The 22,490-nt window shown below is 41.9% G+C and overlaps 1 protein-coding gene across 1 annotated transcript; it reads right to left on the reverse strand.

Moving 5' to 3' along the window:
* Positions 1-1,088: 1,088 nt before the first annotated feature.
* MYLIP (myosin regulatory light chain interacting protein) lies at positions 1,089-18,412 on the reverse strand. The gene is made up of 7 exons (XM_082326621.1): positions 18,155-18,412; positions 16,848-17,038; positions 6,498-6,683; positions 5,544-5,741; positions 5,049-5,213; positions 2,831-3,251; positions 1,089-2,456 (listed from the first exon to the last, which is right to left on the reverse strand). Exons 1-7 carry the CDS (start codon positions 18,239-18,241, stop codon positions 2,367-2,369), a joined length of 1,338 nt encoding a protein of 445 aa, XP_082182747.1. The 5' UTR covers positions 18,242-18,412; the 3' UTR covers positions 1,089-2,366.
* Between the last annotated feature and the right edge of the window lie 4,078 nt (positions 18,413-22,490).

Consider the following 22,490-nt stretch of genomic DNA (forward strand, 5'->3'; position numbering starts at 1 on the left):
ATGAGAACCGAGTTTTCTTGCCAAGCTGTACTACCTTTGGGTAGCAAGTATCGGTGCAGGAGCCGGCTTCATCACGAGTGCCTGGTACGCGCAGATACGCTGACCTAAGGCGTGCGAGGCACCGAATGAAGCTTTGCGATCAATCCTCCCGCTCCTGAGGAGGAAGCGTAAAGGACACAAACTCCAGTTGTTCCCACAAACTATTCTGCTGGGGCTTTTTTGCGCATTTGACATTGAGATAAACAGCTCTCGTATTCAGAATTTGTTGCCTAGTTGCCAGCCACCTCCCCCCTTCCCTGATCAGTGGTGTTTCAGAGTTAGCCCAAAATAATTTTAGGTCCAGGGCCTCAAGCTTCTCTCCCTGATGAACAGTCTTGACAACAAGACGCACTACTCTGCAACAATCTGTTTTAAATAACAATAAATTAATTTTAAAAGGTCACAGTTAAGTGGCTTTAGTTTGCGCTTGCTAGAATAGAGCCCCATGGATTACAGAGAGCTTTGGTCTGACCCCAGCACTGCCTTACATCCTTCAGCCTACTGGTGGGGGTAAGCCAGAGGACCGTGCTGGAAGCGCGCAAGGACCAGCTCTTCAAGAATGTGAAAGTCAAGTCATAAGTTAGTAAATATGACTAGCTTCAGCCAAAAAAAAAAAAAGATGCCAACACATCTGTAACTAAGAACTTTCCTAGACAGGATTGCTGAAACTCCAAATCTCCATTCACAAGCTGCATTTTTTTCATTTCTCTCACCTCACTAGCATATACTCCATAGACTTGGGGCAGTTTACCATAGGGAAGTTCTTCACAAAGTTAATTCTGAAGGCTATTTTACAGTTGGAATGTCAGCGGTTTTAAAGTACGCTGCCTGAACAAGGGTGGTTACACCACACCAGTCGTCTTCCCTCCCTTGAAATTTGCAGGCACCTGAGGAAACTTCATTCCCTCTTAAAACATGACACAACATTCAGGACTACAAGCATGAAAATACTTCATACTGTATTTTCCGTTCAGTAATGCCTCAGATGAATTTCAGAACAAAAGGAAAGTCTTATCAGTAACACAAAGCAGATTTTTAAAGTCCTTTATTAATCCGAATATAAAAAGACAGAAGTTGCCTATGATATAGGACAAAGCTCTTGCTTCATGAGGAAACAAAATTTTCTTTACAAAGTGAAAAAATAAATACCCTCTTCGAGTAAGGTTTATATGCTAATGTGTCATAAAAAAGTAGAGTTTTAATATTTTGACAAAATGTCTGTGCAAAGAAACAGATGCATAAACACACATTACTGCTACATTAAGGCAATATGAAAAGTATAGTCAGAAAAATTTCAGTAAAGTGACAGTGTACTTTTCTAGCTTTGATTAAGCCAGTATTGCACCCAAACACGGCCTCCAGCTCCCTCTGTACCCTGGAGAATACACTAGGAAACCAGAGCTCAAAATGCCCAAGTAGGGGGGTGGAGACAAAAAACATTTTAGCAGGAAATGACCTACCCAATAAAGATGTTAACTGAAGAAAGCATTTAAAATCATACACAACCGTTATTTTACAAACTAATGGTAGATGTTTAATAATTTAAAATCAGCCTCCAAAAATAGAGCCCACTGAACGGGCAGCTGACTGCAGCTCCCGAGACCACCAGCCAAGCTGGATGTGGGAAACCTGGGAGCAACCCTGCCCGCTGGGAGTTGTGAGTGAGGTCCCATAACAGCGCTTCCACGGGTCACGGCCAGCTGGGCGACTTTCCTGACCCACCCTCAGCACTTCCAGATTAACAAACTTGTCCTACCCTTCCAAAGCTATTCTCTCAGAGTTGTTTTCTATTTAACAGAATTCTGAATTAAACACAGCTGCTTGATGAAGCTTTGTAACTTTAGTTTAAGAACCAATTTTTTTAAAAGTTCTCTCCTCTTTAAAGCAGTTTACTAAAAGCAGAAACTATGAGCCATACTAAACTGATACTTGTAAAAGCTAGTCTTGCTATTAAAATAAATGGAGTGACCATACTAAAAAGGATTTAGAGAGTGTAAAACAAAAGGCTGCGTTGCTCTTGCTGGGTATATCAATGTGTACACCACATTTCTCCAGGGTCACCTAGCTTTTTGGCAACGCCACCATGCTACAAGCTTATGCATCATTCTCCTTTTAAGTAACATGAATCGATTACACTTCTGCTCTCAAAAGATGTCCCAAACCATTTTGGACATGCTGAACAAAGAATGTTTATGTTCAAAAATGCAGTATTTTTGCTTTTGATCCTAGATAGGTGCCAGAGCGATTGCCTTCTTCACAATCAATGGTTGCATTTCATATTAGTGCAGTTTAAAAAGTACATGATGGGTTTAAATTGTACACGTAGATCATATCACAGTCAGATTGAGAAGACTGGTGTGGGTTGGCAAGTACACATGCTGGACATGCTCTACACGAGATCTGCAAACAGGACACGACTGGAAAGGAAGAACATTCGGAAGTTAGTTCACTTCATATTTTGAGACTCTCTACACTTATCGGAGACTTCCCTCCGTGTACACAGTAACAGAGCACTTTTGCGTAATCTCCATATTTAAAACAGGCTACCATGAGAAACACGCAGCTAATTCTTACCCTCACCCCAAGTGAAGTCAGCACAACTAAAACTTATCTTTCGAACACATCATCTAAACACAATGTTCTTTGGAATTAGTTTACCACAAACAAAATTTTTAAAAATAACTTCTCCTTGAATATCAGCATAAGCATATTAATCCATGACTGTCAAGTATAAGGAAAACCAAAGCTTCCACATATTTGCTAACTCGCATCTTAGCGGCATTGCAATTACCTGTAATTGGGCAGCACAGGTCTTGCAGCATACTGTGTGGCCACAGGGACAAAAGGTCGAATTTATTTCTTCTTCACAACACACCATACAAAGCATGGACTCCTTTAGCTTCCGCAGCTTCTCTTGCAGAGCTTTTGTTTGTTGGCAGCTAAGACCCTCACAATTGTCACAGTTCATGCTGCTTTCCGAAGACTTAAGGGGGGAACTTGGTGGGGTTTGGTCACTTCTTGAAACAAGATCCACAATGCCAGCATTATAAAGAGCTCGCCTTGCATGATCATAAACTTCTTTTGATGTTCTTTTAATGTCAAAGACGTATTTTTTACCAAGATTAATGTTTTCATTCAGGAACAGAGATGCCAGGTGGCCCTTTAAGTCTCGACTATACTGCATCATGACAGCACTGGTGACAGTGTCACACCTATAAAACAATATGACAAATGCAAACTTGGTAAGTTAATACCAGTAAACCCACCCCTACCATAATTTGTTCCAAAGGTGAAGTAACAGCACTGAAATTAAAGCAAAAAGAGCAGCCCAAGGTAATATTTCAAGTTCTTGAATGCTGTTTGCATGACAACTCTACTTTGAAAAGTTTAAAATGGAAAAGTGACAGTTATTTTACATCTTCAAAAGGGTGAAGTGTCTGGTAAAATGGGAGTCAGGCTGTGGAAGGGACTTAAGGCATTATGCTAATATAAACAGCCAACGCTTGTTTAATCCACAGTTCAGCTTGGCAACACCTCTTCACATGGTAATTTCCAAACACCGTATTAAAGAATTCCAAATAATAGTCTTTGGCATAACACCTCTTTCTTTAGACAGGCTCTCAAAAATTTTTTGCATAGAGTCAAGTAATGTCTTTAACCAAATTTCCACTCAGTACTTCACATATTAGTATTATATCTGAGGGGAACCAGTGTGAATGCAGTGTAGAGAATTAAGCCATTTGTAGTTGCCACTGAGTATTTCAGCTACCCTAACCACGCTTGTCACATATTTCAGTGACAGTTAAATCTGCAGAAGCCTATAGAGGCATATCACTTCTCTAGACGACATAGGAAAGAAAACACAAACACAAAACACAAGGACTACAGCCTCACCAGGCCTAAGGTCCAAGATCTAAGCTTATGGCCAAATGCTATTGCCTAGCTAAAATTCTGCTCAAATTAAAATCAGAAACTGTGAAAGACAGCAGAAGGTACAAGCAGAGACAAAGTTCAAAAAGTTAAGACTGTCTAAAGAGGTTATATAATGCTTTAGTTACCCAGAAAAAAAAAAGTATGAAGAGTGCAAAACAGCAGTGCAAGGGCATATAATTACAGAGCAGAACAAGACATGCTTACCATCAGGCTCACAAAATAAGCAGTGGTTAGCTGTGATTAGCTGCAGTGGCTAGAAAGGCAACCAGTTGATGCTAATTGCTATAACTGTATTAAAATGATCTAATTTGAGAAGCTGGACAGGTCTTTGCCTAGCGTATGTACTTTCCTCTGCTTTACGTCCAATTCTTCTCTTACAAAGTAACTGAAACTGGTATGTGATAGTGGTGTTTTCTCTAAATTAACTGTCTTTGACAGTTCTACTGATGAGTGTTGGACCTCACGGCAGGAATGAAAAGGGGGTTAAAAAAATCAGCCATCAACAAATGAGTATAGCATCCCTACCTCAAAGAACAACAGGGTAAGGATGGATAGCTGCTGGCATGAAACAAAATCCTGGGCACGTGAGCAAGGACAGAGGAATTGTAGGAAGATTTTAAATACATGGGATGGGAAGGTGGCATACAGATAACTTCTAGCAACTGGAGGAGCCAAATGAAGGAGAAACAAGGAGTACACGTGCATACAAGCATACATATTCTGAAAGACAGGATCTTTCTTTTCCTTTGCTCTCTCATACTCCCTCTTAACACAGGGACAAAAAATGCATGTATTGTTTACGAAGTATCAAAAAACACAGTAAATTTATATTCTGAAGTGCTATTATTCATAGTGGTAGACTGAGAAGTTTTGCTTGTCTTGTACTCCCACCCCACAAAATGGAAAGGAGCAAAAACCTGTTCAGCTTCTGGACTTAAGAGGAAAGTAGAGGCTGCAAAGACAATGAAATTTTGCAGAGAATTTCTAAAGTGCAGTCAGACTGCTGGCTGCTTAAGCACTTAATTCAAATATTCTGGAGAAGAGCAGCAACAGTTGACTCTAGTAGCAATACTGACCTGTAAAATGCATGCGTCTCTGTAATTGCTCTATAGAGTCCACTTGCTGCCCTTGTACTTATCATCTTAAACAACAGAACTACGCTATTACCAGACTCCTTGGTAACAGTCAGATATACATTCTTCCCAGACTGAGTCGCCATTTGAACAACAGGATAAGCAATCCTATAAATGAATATAAAAGAAAGGTTATTTAGCTTTTAAGGATAAGGGCATTTTCCACAAACTACCACCATGCACTTTCATCAGAAGTTACAATGATCTCCGACTGTTTTCTGTAATGCTGGATTGAAGATGCAGCCTCAAAAATACACATAAAAATCAAGAATATTAAGGCCAGTTGTCATCTTGATTATAAGCAGGTAGCATCCTCAGACCCTACATTTCAATAGCTCCTTTTAGTTTTCAGCAGTTTTGTATATTTATGTAAAAACTAGAGGCATGCTGAGTACTTCTGAAAAGTGGAAGATGAAAATGGTTCCACAAAACACGTACCTGTTGATAGGACTCAAGTCATCTTTACAGATGGATATGCCTTCAGGTCCAACACCAATAAGGAGTTTTTGCCCTTCACTGTCTCTCACTGAGTGCCACTCTACCCCATAGTTCTCCAGTGTTGTAACAATCTGTAGAATCTGGTATTCAGCAGAAGCTTGACTTAGACCTTCTAGCTCCTTGTGCTTTGCAATAATGCTGTTGATAAAAAGATTAAGGAGAGATGAAATAACTCAAGTATGTGCTGTTACTGTCAGCAGCTTGTTTTAACATGGGTTTTTAGATGACCTAGTTAAACAGATTATTAAATGCTCCTGACCTGCTTTATCTGGCTATGGATTTCCAGTAATCACGAACTGGAGAGAATTGAGAATTACCAAAACATCCTGAGAATGTTCAGGAGACAATACTGTGCATTTGCTTAGAAATTAAAAAGCTACATGTAATCAAGGCTTTCCAACTAACACCCCACCGCAACATATTCACCTGAACAACCACAAAGTTCATAACTAAAAAAAAAAATCCACAGAAAAGCATGACACAAAGTTTCTTGATACTCAGGAATTGAGCTATGAACGTGTTTCGGGAATCGTCTTTACTTCAGTGTAAGGGTACTAAGCCAGATATATTCTTGTTACTTTCTTTCACAAGTGTAGGTCTAAGACATACTTGCAATTTGATTACCCCGCTCTAAGTATTTAGATACCTGTATTTCCCCAAGTACTACAGTTCAACAGCTTCTGCTTTTCACATAAAAAAAATACTCGTAATTGAGCTTAAAAATGAACTGAAATCAGAACATTAGTTAAACATTCAGGTTGCATTTTGGTCCCCAAAGCTATCTAAGTTATTATTCTTTTTAACAACAAGATACATTATAGCATCAGCAATTAAGGACACAATCTTATGCTTTTGGTCTCCAAAAAGGAGGTTATATCATTGTGCTCTTTTTACCTCTCCAAAATGGTAGTGGTGAGCTCTTTTGCACACAACTCTTCATAATTGTACTTGGCAGTGTTCTGGTTATAATCTCCAAACTTCATCTGTGCCAACAACGCACTAAGTTCAATTGCATGCTCTGAAGAACACTGAAGATTACCAGCGAGAAGATCTTCTTTTATATGCAAGAAAAACATATGCCTGCAATGGAATCAGAAACCTTTGCTTACACAAGATGTTAAAAGATGTTTGTAATCAAGATATGTATCAAATAACATCTCAGATATGTTATGTAATCATTACTTGGGCAATCAAGAATTTGCAATGAATGTACCAACTAGAGAAAGTCTGGCACAAGGGCAAGAAAAGGGCCTCCATCTTATCATTCACTTACACTTAAAGATGAAGACAGTATTAAATGCACTACTAAAAGAAATGAGTACTTTAAGACTATGTTCTTAAGATTAATAACTGCTTTAACTCCAAAGGCCACTTAGTCCTTCCAATTTAGTGAGTAAAACATCAATGAAATATATTTGGATTAGTTTCCTATGTTTAAATTTCTTTGGTTGCCATTTACAAATTATTCTGCATTTCAGAAAAGCAAATTTGTGAAGAGCAGCCCAAAACAGCATACACACATCTATCATGCAACAGGAGAAGCCACACTTTCTCTACACAGCCAAAATGCCTCTGCCACCACAGTCAAAGGGAAGATGGTGCTTTTGCCAGGGACGTGATTAATAGAATAACTGGAAACATCTGAAAAAGCATTGTGGAATAAAATACAAAAACCATCCATTGTGTAAGCATATTTGTCAGACCAACCTTTACATTTTGGATCAATGCAGGTTTGACACCTAGCTGGAAAATTCACAAAGCTACTCTTAATTATCTAATACATCAGTTAATTAGAAAAATCAAAGTGTCCACCAACACTAACAGCAGCCTGCTAATTTCCCCTACAGTCTACCTTAACTTCTATAAATTCATCCTTATCTCCCCTCTGGGAAGACAATAAATTTCTTAGCATTTGTTCTTAAGACTCAAGATATGTATGGAAACCAGATGCAGAAGTAGTTACATATCACTGAAAAAAATTCTTTCAATAAACAAAGCCTAGTACCCACAGGGATGTGTCTTAGCTTCCACAGTAATGGGACATTTACATTTTACTTTTTCTAAAATTAAGCGTAATCTATTTTTCTTAAAAAGCTATATTGAATCACTCATCACTGAAGTTCCAGATGCTAGTAAGTGATTAGCTTTCCTTCCAACAGGAATTTTGGATAATACCTTATGTATATCCTGTTGTAGCGCCCTACAATTCCATGTACAACAGGGCAAATGAGGCTATTTTTTCACCACTGTGAGCAATTACGTAACTTGCAAAATTTGTGTTCGTTCTTAGCTCTACTATGGTAAATGTTGCAGCTAAGAAAATACTGGCCTAAAAGATGCCCTGTATCCAGAACTTTTGCAATCAGGAAAAAGTAGGTATTAAATTATCCCATATTTTTACAAGGGAGCATAGTGATAGGACAAGGGGTAATGGCTTTAAACTGAAAGAGGGTAGATTCAGACTGGATATAAGGAAGCAGTTCTTTACCACGAGGATGGTGAGGCACTGGAACAGGTTCCCCAGAGCAGTTGTGGGTGCCCCCTCCCTGGGAGCGTTCAAGGCCAGGCTGGATGGGGCTCTGAGCACCCGGGTCTAGTGAAAGATGTCCCTGCCCATGGCAGGGGGGTTGGAACCAGGTGATCTTTAAGGTCCCTTCCAACCCAACCCATTCTACGATTGTATGATAAGCTGCCCTTTCCTGCAGCAAGTCACAGCTCCATCACCTCCTTTTACAAGCAGTTTGAAGCATGCTAGAGCTTTGTTGCAGTTGTGACACAAGTGCTTAATTGCATCACTCTGATGTCTAGACATCAGTCTACACTTCAGCAGTTCTAGTGGGGGTCTGGTGGAAGCCAATATCCTCACTCTGTGCAGGGTACAAGTTTAGGCAGTAAGAGGATCAGAACTTTGGACAGTACAGTTGTCTCCACTGTTAGCAGGTTATTCCTTGCTTAGGCTTTTCTTGGAGCAAGTCCCAAACCTCTGCTCCAATCCCTTTCTCCTACCTTGCTAACTCATAACTCGTTTGGCTTAGGCCACAAAAAGGCTTATCTGTGGCTTTTAAAATGCATAGGTTGTATATACTCCTTTTAGGGCTCAGTCCATAAATCCAGACAAAGTATTTGATGAATTACTGAAGTGCTACAGTCAAAATAAATTCAAATAGTAGACATTTCCCTAATTCCAATCAACATTTTGTAAAATAAATGGCTTTTCATGCACTTCTGATCCTCTGTAATACCAGAACAGGCTTTCCAGTCATTGTAACTATGTACTAATTACACATACAGTATTTCAAAGAAATATCTGACAATTTTCTTCTCATTAGCTGACAGGTGTTTGCAACTACCACACCTAGATGCTTGTATCTTCAGTTTACTTTACACAAATGACAGCACTGACCACAGAGGGAAAAGTCAGTCTCCTCCCCTTGCTGGGAAGACCTTACTGACATCAAGAGGGGAGCTGAAAAGCAGAAGATCACTCCTGCAAATTCAGATGCATTACAGAAACTACAGCAGAGGCATGGCTTGTCACATTTCATTACTAAAAAGCCAGTAATGGCATAAGTAGACAAACGAGTTTAAGGTACAAGGTGAAACAGCATCACAACAGCTAACGTGCAGTAACTTCCCATAACTGGCTCCTATCACATAAAGGAAAACACCTCAGAGACTAAGCTACTTTGCATTTTTCTGTTAAAGGGGATAAAGGCATGGCATATATAAGGGGCAGTTATTGCAAAGTAGCTAAAGCTCTGCAAGTTCGTGTCCTGGCTTACACTATGGAAAGCTATTTTGTTGAGTCAGAGAAAACAGACAAACACCCGTGCTTAACAGCCCATCTCACAAAGTCGTTGGTCTGCACCTAAAAACCCCATTGCTGGCCCAAGCCCATGGCTTAAACAGCACACGTAACAGGTCAGAAACTAGTTAACATAAGGCCTGCCAGTGAAATTAGGTTTTGAGTGACAGTGAATGACTTCATACCAGTCTGCTACAGCAGATGCCCTGAACCAAGCAGCAAATTCACTGTTGTTTTTTTTTTTTTGTTTGTTTGTTTTTTTTTTTTTTGTATTTTGAGTCCTTAAGTGTGTTTGAGGAAGGAAAAGCATCTAGAAATTGAAAGACAGCAAGGGTTGCAAACATTTTACACATCGGAAAGTGATTCTGATTAGTGCAGATTCTGCTTAGCCCATCCAGCCCTCCCAAGATTGCACTTCTCCAAAGTTATATTAATATCCATTGCAAAATCATCCCCTTCAAGGTTCAAAACATGACACTAGCCAGAATCTGATTATAAAAGCAGATTTTTCTTTTTTTTTTTTCTTTTTACACAAAACTAAAAAAAGTCTTTTGATCCTTAGAATGGCAAAAGAATGTGCTTTTTTTGCTGAATACAGTCAAGCAAAACTAAAGCATTAGGAGCCTTGAGGCAGTTCCTTATCCAACTCTGCAAAATCTAAAGGACCCAACAGATCATCTGTAGAAAACCTGGCCATATTACAGATTCTATTTAGTTACCAGAAAGTGTTTATTTAAGTTTTTGTAAATGAGATTGTGACCTAATTACTAATAGCACTTAATCCACCATCCCTCCTCTCTCTAGGAATATCTAGAGACGATGAAAAAATTGTTCAAGCTTTTCCCACCTCTTAAGATACTCAGGCTGTGCAGTAAAAGGATACTTAGTTTTTCACGGAATTATTTCAGTGTTAGTATTCTATGCTTAATGGAATTTTTACCAAGCAAGTTTCAAAACAATGAACTGTTTTAAAAAACTGAACGGTATAACTGAAGTCCTCTAAAGGTTACATTTCCAACATTGCGGATAGAATATCTTAGTTTGACCACCATATAAGAAATTAATTGGTTTTGTTTCTGCATCATTCACCACTTCAGTTATGCATGACACATTAATATTACCTGTCATAAATTTGACAGGTAACTCAAGTCAGACAAAAGGTAGGTTTCCTACCCCCCCGCCCCAATATTCTCTTAGCACATTCTGCAGCTTTGTTACTACTCTTGCCAAAGTTTCATTTCACCTTTAAATCTTCATAGAAAACAAGTCTTCACAACTCTGAACTTTACCAATCAATTATTGTGGCTCCTAGTCATCTTAACATCTGCCAGACATGTTGGGACATCGAACAACTAGTGGCAGCTTTAAGAACAAACAGAACTTTCCATTGCACTTGTAGCCCGAGTCCTACACATGACAGCATTAGTACAAAAGACAGTCTATAGAACCTAAAACAGCCTTAGTTCCCCCTTCCCAAACCTCATGCTAGCTCGGTATTCCTGTATATTCAATCACAGAACATTTCCTTTGAGTTTGTTAGTTCAAAACAGTATGTAGAAATACTGATTAGAGGACAAAGCCTCAAGTTTGCCAAAGCTATACTTCATTAGTCACTGCCCAGGCAGAATTTCTTCCTTTCCGAAGGAAAAAAAGGCAGTTTTAGAATTAGAACAGGATCATATGCTTTCTTCAAGCACTAGTTACATTGATGATTTTATATTAATTTTGTATCCTTATTTTGCCCTGGTGCTTTCCATACAATTTAAGTTCTACGGGAATATTAAAGCACTCAGTAAAATCAAATGTACAGTGTAATTAATGTATTTTAGTTGCATGTAAATAATTTGATACAAATGCTGTAGAAAGGGGAAGCTACAAGGAGATTTCAGCAGATGGCCCATTTTACAAAAAACTACAGCTACCGAAGTCACAAACCTAGATATGACATCAATTGCTTTTTGCCTCCCTCTGAAGCAATTTATGCAGGCTGACTATACTGAACACCACTACCAGAAATGGATGTCAGTATTTCACTACAGGAGGCAAATGACTTAAGTTATTGCCAACTGAATTGGCAGTAACAGCCCCACGAAATAAGCACTATTAAAAGTACAGAGTATACATAATACAAGATTAACTTCTCATTCTTAACTCACTGCAGACAATTATGTGCATCAGGATTCAAAGTTCTGCACTGAAAACTTTGTTTCTACTACTTTAATCAAAGAAAGGAAAACAGGCTAAATAGAAATGTAAAGTCTATATTAAAAGTTCTAAGCTGTAAACTTAGCTGCTAGTGGAAAAAGTGACAGACTCCAATCCTTTACCAATAAAAGTATCTGTATATGACTAATGATTCCTAAACTAGAAATATAGGCAAAAGAACCCATTCTCTTGCCAGACTACTGGCAAGAATCTTAGCATACGTCCCAAGGAACTGTCTGTTCCCTTTGGGGTATGACACTCCTTACCACAGGGTAAGGCTCTTTCCTACCGTGAAGTAAATTTACAACTCTCTGCAGTCTAAAGGAATCAAAATTAAGAGGCATTATTGTTCTCCCTAAAAATATACTGATAAAGATCTCTCAGCAATAAAATATAATTCTGTTTTTAAAAGCAGAAGGCCACTCAATATGAAAAAGCAAAGCCATACACAGTTACAATTATGCTCCTCAGTATCTTTGTTCTTACTTGCTCTCAGCAGAGTGGGTGAAAGGTTACCAACTGCAGTTCAACTCTCATTTAGACAAACAGACCCATGACACTCACCCAGCTGTCTATTACAGCAGACTTTTATTGCATTGTAACAAATACCATGACACTGCTGCACTGGCTAGCCAATGCTATAGGGTAAGAGGGTATTTTTCTGATTTTCCACCTATGACACATATCTAACTGCTCAAAATGTTTTACAAGCCAGTTCTCAATTTTAACTAATTCATCAATACAACTGGATAACGCTGCAAAAACAATGTACTCTGTAAATATAATTCGAATACTGGGAAATATCACACACAACTTTCAACAGCTTCCAAAATAATAATTACCTATCTCAAGGCTGGCAAAACACAGCTCTTTTGAATGCTTCATGAGATTGCATGGCCTGTTAGAATCTGACATGTTATTTTAAGTTGTCATGGCTTACATATGAATATTTGATTTTTCAGTCATATTGCACAAGACTAGTAACTTTGCCCATTTTTAATTCAATTCCTGCCACTTCTTGGGAGTAGGGGTGTTCACTAAGAGCTTAATGTAACTCTTCAGGGGTGAGGATTAAACATTTCCACATTTGACATCAGCTAGGGTTCTTTGGACGTTAGGAAAAGGTTCTTCACTGAGGGGGTGGCTGGTCACTGGGACGGGCTCCCCAGGGCAGTGGTCGTGGCACCAAGCCTGTCTGAGTTCAAGGAGCATCTGAACGATGCTCTTAGTCACATGGTTTAGTTTTAGGTAGTCCTGCGAGGAGCAGGGAGTTGGACTCTATGATCCTTATGGGTCCCTTCCAACTTGAGATATTTATGATTCTATGAAGTACATCTGGGTAAACCTTGCATTGCTCAAAATACAATTCACTTGAAAATTGTTTCTACTTTTGTGCAATCACTGCGATGTTGACTTTATCCTTCCAGACTTAAGACCATTGTTCTCCCGGACGACCGTTTGGCACCATTTGCCTCACCCGCGGCTCGGCAAACATGCTCGTTGTTCAGGTGGCCACAAGTTCCGAGGCTTCTCCGCTGCCCGTTTCACAAAGGCGGCGTTTCGCCAGCGCAGCACAACTTTCCGCCCCGAGACAGCGGCGCAGCCCCATCGGGGGCTGCGGGGCCGCGCCCCGGTGCTGCGAGCCGAGGTTACTGCCGGTCGGTGACCTGGAGTGACACCCTGCCGGGGCCCCGCCGGGCCCGCAGGGAGCGCGGTGCCGGCAGCAGCCGCCGCCTCCCGCCCCCATTCCCCCACGGGCTCTCCTGAAGGTCCCGACCGGGGAACCGTCTCGGTGTTTCTCCCAGCTCCTCGCTGTAACTCAGTGCTTCATAACATTCGATACAAAAACCACCCATAAATCATTCTGACAAACACACCCGACTTTTTACCTTTTTTTACTAACTGTTGTAATACCCATCAAGAAATACAGAAAAGAGTGAAAACGAACATGACATAAGCCAAAGCTTACGATCTAGATCTTGGACCACCACTTGTATCTTTAAGCAAAGAGATGGCAGTCCTTTTCAAGACAATGTGATTCTCCCTTCAAAAAAACCACACAGTTACTCAACCTCCTCTCACCAAGCCCACTGTTCGCATTTCAGACTGGTTTGCGCAACTCGAGTTGACAGCAGCAGATGAAATTTGAATAGCATTCTTGCACTGAAGCACTTTCATTCCACTGAAAACAATTCTAAACTATAAAATCCTGTGGTGAAATTCAGTATCAGACAGCAAAATAAAAATTAGAAACTGGGATCCAGAGAACAATAGAAATAAACCACTTTTAACCCTGTAAAAGGAAAGAAAGCGCAGTAAGAAGTTTTTTTTCCATGCAGTTCTCCCATTCGCAGAGCACTTGGTGAAGGTGGTTTGTTGCCATCGTGGTCAAATGTACAATTAGAACCTGCTCTGCCTTTGCGCTCAGTAGCAAGGCAGCTCCCTTGCATAAGAAGATTAAAATGCATGAGGTTGCGATCTTCCACCAGGTTGCACACTGATTAAAGAGACCAGAAGCAGAGGCTGATGTTCAGTTGCCAGATCAGCTTTTCACACAGCATGTAGAAACCTGAACATTAAATTGCTACAAACATACATCTGAGTTTTAAATTTAAGTGCGAGACAAGGATCTCTAATGAAGCAGTACAACTGGGGTTGACAAAGCTTCCAAAGTATATAGAAAAAACTGGTAACAACTCAGTCACAACATTCGCTATTATCATCATGATGAAGCATATCAACAAAATTTAGAATTACTTGCAGCTTCCCAGATTTCAAAAGCAGTCTCAACATGCATCTGATTTATAGCTAAAAACAGCATCAGAGGCAGCAAGTAAAAGACTGGGAGACTGCCTCAGCGTTCTTCACACAAGGGACCAGAAGGCAACGGCTCTGCCAGGAACACCCTATACATCAGTTGTGGACACAGCTGGTAAGGAAATCAAGGATACCCCCATCACTATTTCTTTGTCAACCGGCACACTGACCTTGCACGTAAAGGTAAGAAACAAGGTGTCAGCTGTAACTGCACAGCTAATCCTTGCAGTTCTGTGATACACCTATTGATTTGAAGTTCAGTGACAGGTTTAACAAGTTTTTTGTCTTCTCCTTGATACCACACATGCTTACATGCAAACTAAATACAAATGCAGTTATGTGCCTATGCAAATCCTCAAGCAGACACGAGCAGAAAAGAGTAAATCTACTGAATCTCAGTGTCAACACTACAGACATATACATCAACCACGGGCATGATGGGATGCTAGGTCTGCTATGTGTAGACTACTGGGCATACACAACTAAAAGGCAGCTATTGCAAACTCTTTTACCAGTTGTGTCTGTGGCAAGAACACTAAAAATTCTCAGGATGTAGACAGAACAGCTTAGCTGAAGTCTCTGGACTATTTATGTTTGCAAGACAGAGTGACATTAAATACTAGTTTTAATGCCTGTTGCTCTCCGAAATTATAAGTAATTATTTCCAGAGCATAATTTTTAATAGATCTCTTCTGATGACTCAGCCTCAATTAATTTTAAAATTGCTAGTTAAAAATATTAGTTTTAGAACAGTCTTAGTTCATACAGAAAAGAAAGCTTGTCCCACCTATAACCTTTTAAAGTCGTCTTTATAGTGGAGAAGTACTTGCTACTTCCATGTAGGTATACAAGCTCTGTTACATTCTAGCTACACAACTTGTCTTTTAGGCCCTTGGGGTATGCTTCACCAGTTCAAGCTCTCTATTAACTTGCACAACTTGCCAGGTCTTGTGTTGACGGTGTTGAAAGCAGGAACACAGGTGTCTGCAAAAACCTTGTGAAATTGAACAAACATTCATCAAGGATACCATAAAACTGCCAACCATATCAGCTTTAGGTTTCCTCAGATTCACCCTGATTTGGTCTGTGTGTGGAGACACATCCAACATGCTCAGGGTAATCTCTTCTGCCTCATCAGGTATGAAATTGTGTTGCTCCTTTTGTTCTACATAAAAATCTTTCATTATTTCATTTTATACTTATTCTCATTAAGAATACTGAAATAAGACGACAAGTTTCTTTAAGAAAAATACTCAAAGAGAGCCCAGAGACATGCCATGAGTAGTAGAATTTATTTTTTCAAAGTAAGGTACATCAAACCTGGAATTAGGTTAGAATGCATTTGCCTAACTAAAGCTATTATACAGGACAACTAGGGTCTAACTCCAAACATTCTGAAAACTTCAACCAGATTGGTGACCTGAAATCACTGCTCCCCAAAAGCCTCTCCCCGCACATTAGTTCAAAAAATAAAACAATATATGCATGCTCCTAACTCAAAACCTTTTTCCTACAAAATAAACACCAAATCATGCTGTCAGCCTCTGACCAAATTCTTTAGACAAATATTCTGTGCAAAACAACCGTGCTGTATCCATGGTCTTAATTCTCAAAGTCCCAAGTTAAGGTGAGTAGTGAAAACATATTTTGGTATTATCATATAAACACTAGATTTCAATTCGCCCCATTTCTATTAACTGTTCTATCTAAAACTAACAGGAAAAATTAGTTGAAAGGTCAGCATTAAATATGTATGTGCACAGCTTTCTTTAAAGATAACTCAATTGCAATTCATGTGCTAATCAAACTCAAGGACTAAAAACAAATGTTCACTGCTAATCTTAGAGGACTAATTCTTACAATTGACTAACAGTATAACAATTTAGTTAAGAGGACTGGCCACAGAAGAAGCAAAACAGCTGTTTCTTTTGTAGCCTCAAAGGGCCTGTAGCTATTTGAAAGTTACTGTAACATAATACCAGACAAAAAGGAATTCAGCAAGTTTTTTTGCTCTGTGGGAGGAATTGTTTCCTGCCTTTCTGTACCAGTGGTTTAGAACGACCTAGAGTAACACCACTGAACAGGGGTTACTATCGGACATGCAAATACCATATAAATAGTTTGCTACTGGTAGCTCAGTTTCTTCCACTTCCAGCACTCAATACTCATGGAATTGCCGACACTCATTACTTAACTGGTAGCTACACAATACTTACAACATTACCAGTTTTGTTCCTTTTTTTCAAAAAAGGAATAATGCATTTAAATAAAACTAAGGTTTTAAAACCAAACAGAAAAGTCAAGCAAGATTACCAGAAGACAGAAGAAATAAAACCAGTGTCTAACCACTTTCACAAGTTACAGAAATTGAAAACAAAATAATAAATTCAGTCTACTTACAACCATCTTTACCTTACCTTGTCTGTTCTTGTAAGATAAGATGCGGCTCTACAAAAAACTTGACTCTTAACTTAAATCGATATGGAGCTAAGCCATCCATCTGCTGGGAGATCCTGTTCCTCAAATTCAGCCACAGATTCTCCCCTTTGCTGCCAGTGAACTGCAGTCCAAAATAATCAACTTCTATAATTCCCAACCTTCTGCAAACCTGAAAGAAAGAGGTTCTTTATAATGAGCCTACAACATAACGATGAAAAATATCACCTGAATCAAGTACTGTTTCAGACTGCTCACTTAAAACGCAAAAACATAAATCCTGCTGTAAGCACCTTTATACAAAAGATTACTTAATTATTTGGAGTTTAAGTTGCATACAAAACAGCATGTAGACAAATACTAAGAATAAACTGGGAATTTCTCCACTAGTCGAAAACCACTCGGACTTCCATGGTCCAATTCCTCCCCCTCCTCACCCCCAGGACAGGCACTTAAGAGAGTCACTGGATTTCCAAAAGAGAAGAGCATCTGTTATTCAACATCATAGCCAATAGTACTTTCTAGGCAAGAAGGAGAAAAAAGTACAACCCACAAGTTTTATTTAGATGCCACCAACAGACTGGGCCGCTACGTTTGGCTCTCTCCAGCATCCTCACGGCAGGCGCCGCAGCCACATCGCGGCGGTGGCGACGGAAGGGCGAAAGCACCTGGACCTGGCCCGGCACGGCCCCAGCAGGCCACGGGGACCAGCTCGGCAGCGCCCGGGCGGCGTCACCCCAGCCAGGTGGGTCCCACTCGTGCCCCCCAGCCTAGGGACAGTTAGAGCAAGCTGCAGCAATGAGGCCGAGGCCTTCCCCAGGCTCCCCCGCCTGCCCTTCCCGCACGCGCTATAAAGGAGAAGGCAGAAAGGCCGGAGAGCCCCGAGGCGGGGGATGCAGCAACCTCTGCATCCAACATGGAGGGGGAAGGAAAGGAAAAAAAAAAAAAAACCAAACCCACAACCAGAAGGAAAGCGGGGAGACTGCGGCGGCCGCCGCCGCCTCCCCGCCCCGCCGCCGCGGACGCCGCTGCGCAGGGTTGCGCCGCCGCACGGCCCTGCCTCGCGCCGCCGCCGCCCTCAACGGCCGGGGCGCGCGCCGGGGGCGCCGCGAGCTGGCGAGACCGTGCTCCTCGCCGCCCCCCCCCCCCCGTCCCCCGGCGCGGTGGCTCGCGGCTCTCGTGCGCGTCTGTCAGGCACCAAGGGTCTGCGCTGCCCAACGGTCACCGTCACCCCCCCCCGGTCCCCGAGCTGCCGCGGCGCGGCGGAGAGCGCAGCGCGGCCCCTCACCTGGTTGAGACAGTCCTCGCCGTTGGCCTTCGCCTCTACCTCCACCTCCATCACCACCGCGTCCGGCCTGGTCACATAGCACAGCATGGCTGGGGCCAGCCAGCGCCGCCACTGCCACGGACACTCGGAGCGGCTGCCGCTGCTGCCGGTGGGGAATCGCAGCTGCCGCTACAGGCTGAGGTACGCACGCCTCCCCCGGCGGCCGCCGCCCACGCCCGGACACCGCCGGCGCCCCGTCAGCCGTCCCCGCTCCCCCAGTGCCTGCGCTCCGCCGGCTCCGCTCCCTCCACATATACCCTCCCCTCCCCCTCCCCCCGCCCAGCCGCACCTGCGGACCAATCGGGAGGCGCCGCTCGCCGCTGCGGGCCGCCGCCGCCACCAATCAGCGCCGCCGTCCCCGGGAAACGGCGGCGGCCGGCAGGGCGTTTGTTGTGGTCGCTCTCTGGCGCCCCCTGTCGGCGCGCGGGGCCGCGGGACGCCCCGTGGTCCCCCGCCTCCCCCGGCCCTGCCCGGCGCGGAAAGCCCCCGCCGCAGGCCCTGCCCGCCGGGCTTGGCCGCCCAAAGGAGCCGCTCGTCGGGGCCCTCTTCCTCTATAGCACCCGGCGTCTCCCAATTACCTTCATGCGCCATCACCTGCAACGGCCCAGGACTTCTTACCCTGCAATTATGTCCGGTTAAATGGAAGCAAAGTAAGTTCTTCTAAGTGAAGGCGGAGATCAAACCCACCCGGCAGGGACTGCCTACAAAATTCGTCTTAGAGTGAGTGGCTGTGAGCTATGCGACAACCAAATATTTTCATGGCTCATCTCTAGGCTTTGCAAACGCTCCGTTGAGGGGAAAATAACATCGGGATTAATGCTCTCTCTCACACATTCTCTTTGGTCTTGGTCCAGCTCTGTGTTATGCAGCATGCAAAGCACTGGAAATGTGGAAACTTTAAGAAGGACCGGTCAAGGGATATTGCAGCCTCCGTGCACTGTCATGCTAATGGATGATGGAGCTTTTGCACTCGTTGAACTCTGTAGGTACGAAGCTTGTAGGTGATTCCTGTCCAGGGGAGGAACACCTGCACCAGGCAAGCCCTTAGAAGTATTTGTTTGACAAACATACCTATGGTACATAATGTAGTTTATAGCTGCTTTAACAATGTAAATTGAAACGGCAGGGAGGACTAAGTACAAAATTCACACTGCGTTGGTTCCCTGGAAGAACTGCAGATCAAAGAAGTACTGAGCAGCGCAGTAGTGAGGAACAAGTAGGCTGTCAGGGGAAGAACTAAGAGAGGAAATGGGGATCTGAAAATGCAGTGAAGGATAATAGGAACAAGAACAAACCACAGCACTGATGCAAAGTCATCACAGGACTGAATATTAGCTTGTTCCCATGTCTATGGGTCACTTGCTTCCGTTTGGGTATTTCTGCTGTGCTTGTCAGGGTTGTTAGTATTTTCAATTTGTATTAAAGGAAGAGATGCTCATTCTGCTGGGAACTCTGCAAACACGGTCTATGGAGCTCTATCCATTTTGTTCATATGAACTCTGTAACTAGAAGACTGCTCAGTTCTGAGCCACGCACAACAGTGGGAGGCAGGTAAGAGTCAGGACATGAGATATCAAACCTGAATGGCATTTCACCTGTACACTTACTAGCTCAGATTTTCATGCCCAGGTGTATAGTGTTTAAGTTGAAAAGCTTAGACTCTTAAAAGACCAGACTCATAGAGTGAAGGGTAGAAAAAGGGAAATAACATAAAAGAAAGATGAACGAAATTGCAAAATTATGTTAACTCTGTGATTTTCTGGGGAAAAAAAAAAAAACCTCTTTGGGAGGGACTTAATTTTGAGGGGATTAGCCACTAACAAAAAAATCACAAAATATTCTACTATGGAAAAGAGCCTGTATTCTCCACTTGTTCTTTAGTTTCTGTTGGAGTGGATGCAGGAAATAAGATTTTAGTTTTATTTTAGTTTTACTTCTATATATAGTGGTATGGTATTTTGTGCGATGTCTATATTTCTGTCATAATCAAAGGAGTCCTAGAGCTGTTACGAAGAAGAAACACAAAAACTGCCATGATGACTCATGCTATTAGTATTCCAATATCCTCTCCCTGACAGTAGCTCAGATCAGATGTTACAGAGGAAGGTGCAAGAAATCTTTATGTAATTGTGAGATAATGTCCTTGTATATTTTCTCTAGCACTAAACAGTTGAAACTGGCTTATACCTAATAGATTAGCCTTTACTTATCCGTGTTACTTGTATACTAGGCATCAGTTCACCTTGTGCTAGGCATTGTCCAGACAAAGAGAAACAGATGGTTCTTGTCCCAGAGATCTTACCTTTTCTCTATATATTAATATGCATTCTGTGTTTTCCTTTTATCTGACTTAATGTAAATGCAGGTGTTCTTATTATGTCTGTAAAAGTGTTATCCTGCTTTGAAATCTGCCAACCTGTAAGCCACAAAAATAATTTGTGGCAGTAAATTGCATAGGTTGGTTAAGCCCTGTGTAAAACAAGCATTTCTTTTCAAGGGTGTCATCTGGACACCGCTGTCATAGAAATACATTCCATTTCACAGTCTCTCTGTGATATTTTATTCATGCTGTACAGGAGAGAGTAAAGGACCGAGTCCTGCGTTAGCACACAGGAGACAGCTCTTGCAACAGGTGCCCGTTGCAACCCTTTGGGCTCTCTCTGAGAGAAAAAACTTAACTGTCTTACAGTCTCCTGCCTGGTCTCTTTGATGAATCAACAACATGCAGTGAGGTACACTGTCAAACTGCTCATAGCATGGATGTTCACCCGTTGTGTATCATCAAAGAACAGTGTTTATCAACATGTCATCTCAGTGCTGTATGCACATAGCATTTCATGACAGTAATGTCTCTGTGATGGGTCAGTCTTTTGCTACTGTGTCAATTTGTAAGTAACTCACCTTATATACATTAATATACTTAAATTTCCTTGCCTAACACTTGTTGATTATTTTTCCTTGAGGTAATCCCTCTACAAGATTCAGTTTTGGTCACATCCTACTTCACATAGCAAATATTAGTTGTAGTGCCTCCTTGCCTGGCATTTGAATGGAAAGCCTGCGAAAAGTCCAGTTGTTTGGAGAAGGGAAATAATAAGTTCCAGACCTTTGAATTTAGACCCCAACATGGCAATATTGACCCTCATTTCCAATAAAGACTAATGTCTCTCCTTATACAGATTTTTGTTCACAAGGTTTCCCAGGTACTTGCCTCCAACCTATTGCCATGGTACTCCATCTTGTGAGGAATCCAGTAGTGTAGTTATGGTCTCTTTACCCAGATGTTTATGCAAGATCTTCTCTTAAGATCCTCTCTTGTGTTGCTTGTTGCCCATGCTATTAACTCTGATCAAATTCAGGATACTTTACTGCTACAGAATACTATGCTATAGGGTAAAAGGTTAGAAATGCTCCTCTCCTGCATGTGCTCAGGATGAGGCTTCATCAAGTATTTAGAAGTACCTGTCATGTATCTTTACTGTCCGTTGGTGGCAATCACACTAAAGCCATGCATGGAAGTACTGTGTTATCCCAGCTCTTGGTGCCAAAGATGTGCTCTGCAGACTATGAGGGAGACAATAATCCAGACAAACAACAAGCTTCTGTAGCCCTGTATAACACAGCAGCCTGTCCTTCTCTAGGAAAGCTAAACACCAACAGAATTCTCACAGTGCCGGTTGTGTGTGCTGCCTTTTGTTCTAGCAAGAATGAATGGCTGCATGACAAAATATTTTTAATTGTAATCCCAGTTTATATAACAATCAGAAGCAGTATGAGGATGTAGACCCTGGCTTTCTGTTTCCCTGTTCTTGTGCCTTGTATATGCTCTTCTCCTGTTGTGATTTATTGCTTTCTCATTTTGTTTGGCTTAAATAAGAGATATTAAGTAGGTTTAAATACATACAGTTTGTTAGGCTATTGACAGATTGTTGGGTTACCCCCACACCATCACAGGAGAGCCATGAAAGGCCCATCTTCATAAGCCCGGAGGAGCACAGAGGGCACAGTGGCAGGCAGGAACCCAAATTAAAGACTAAGAGGAAAGGAGACCCTGTCCGGTCCCCTGCCAGGGCTGTCCCGGCAGAGCCTCAGCTCCAGTGCCCGGGTGTGAAACCCATCACCATGAGCTCCAGTGCCCGGGTGTGAAACCCATCACCATGAGCTCTCCAGGTTACCTCTTGGACTAAGGGGAGCTACTAGCTGGAGGTGTGGGACACATAAGGGGATGCAGGGCAAGAGCTTTTGGGGGTTGCAGAGGATTTATTATGGGATGTTCAGGGGAGGAACCAAAGGCAGG

The sequence above is a fragment of the Platalea leucorodia genome (genome assembly GCF_965183815.1).
Source record: "Platalea leucorodia genome assembly, chromosome: 1".
NCBI lineage: Eukaryota > Metazoa > Chordata > Aves > Pelecaniformes > Threskiornithidae > Platalea > Platalea leucorodia.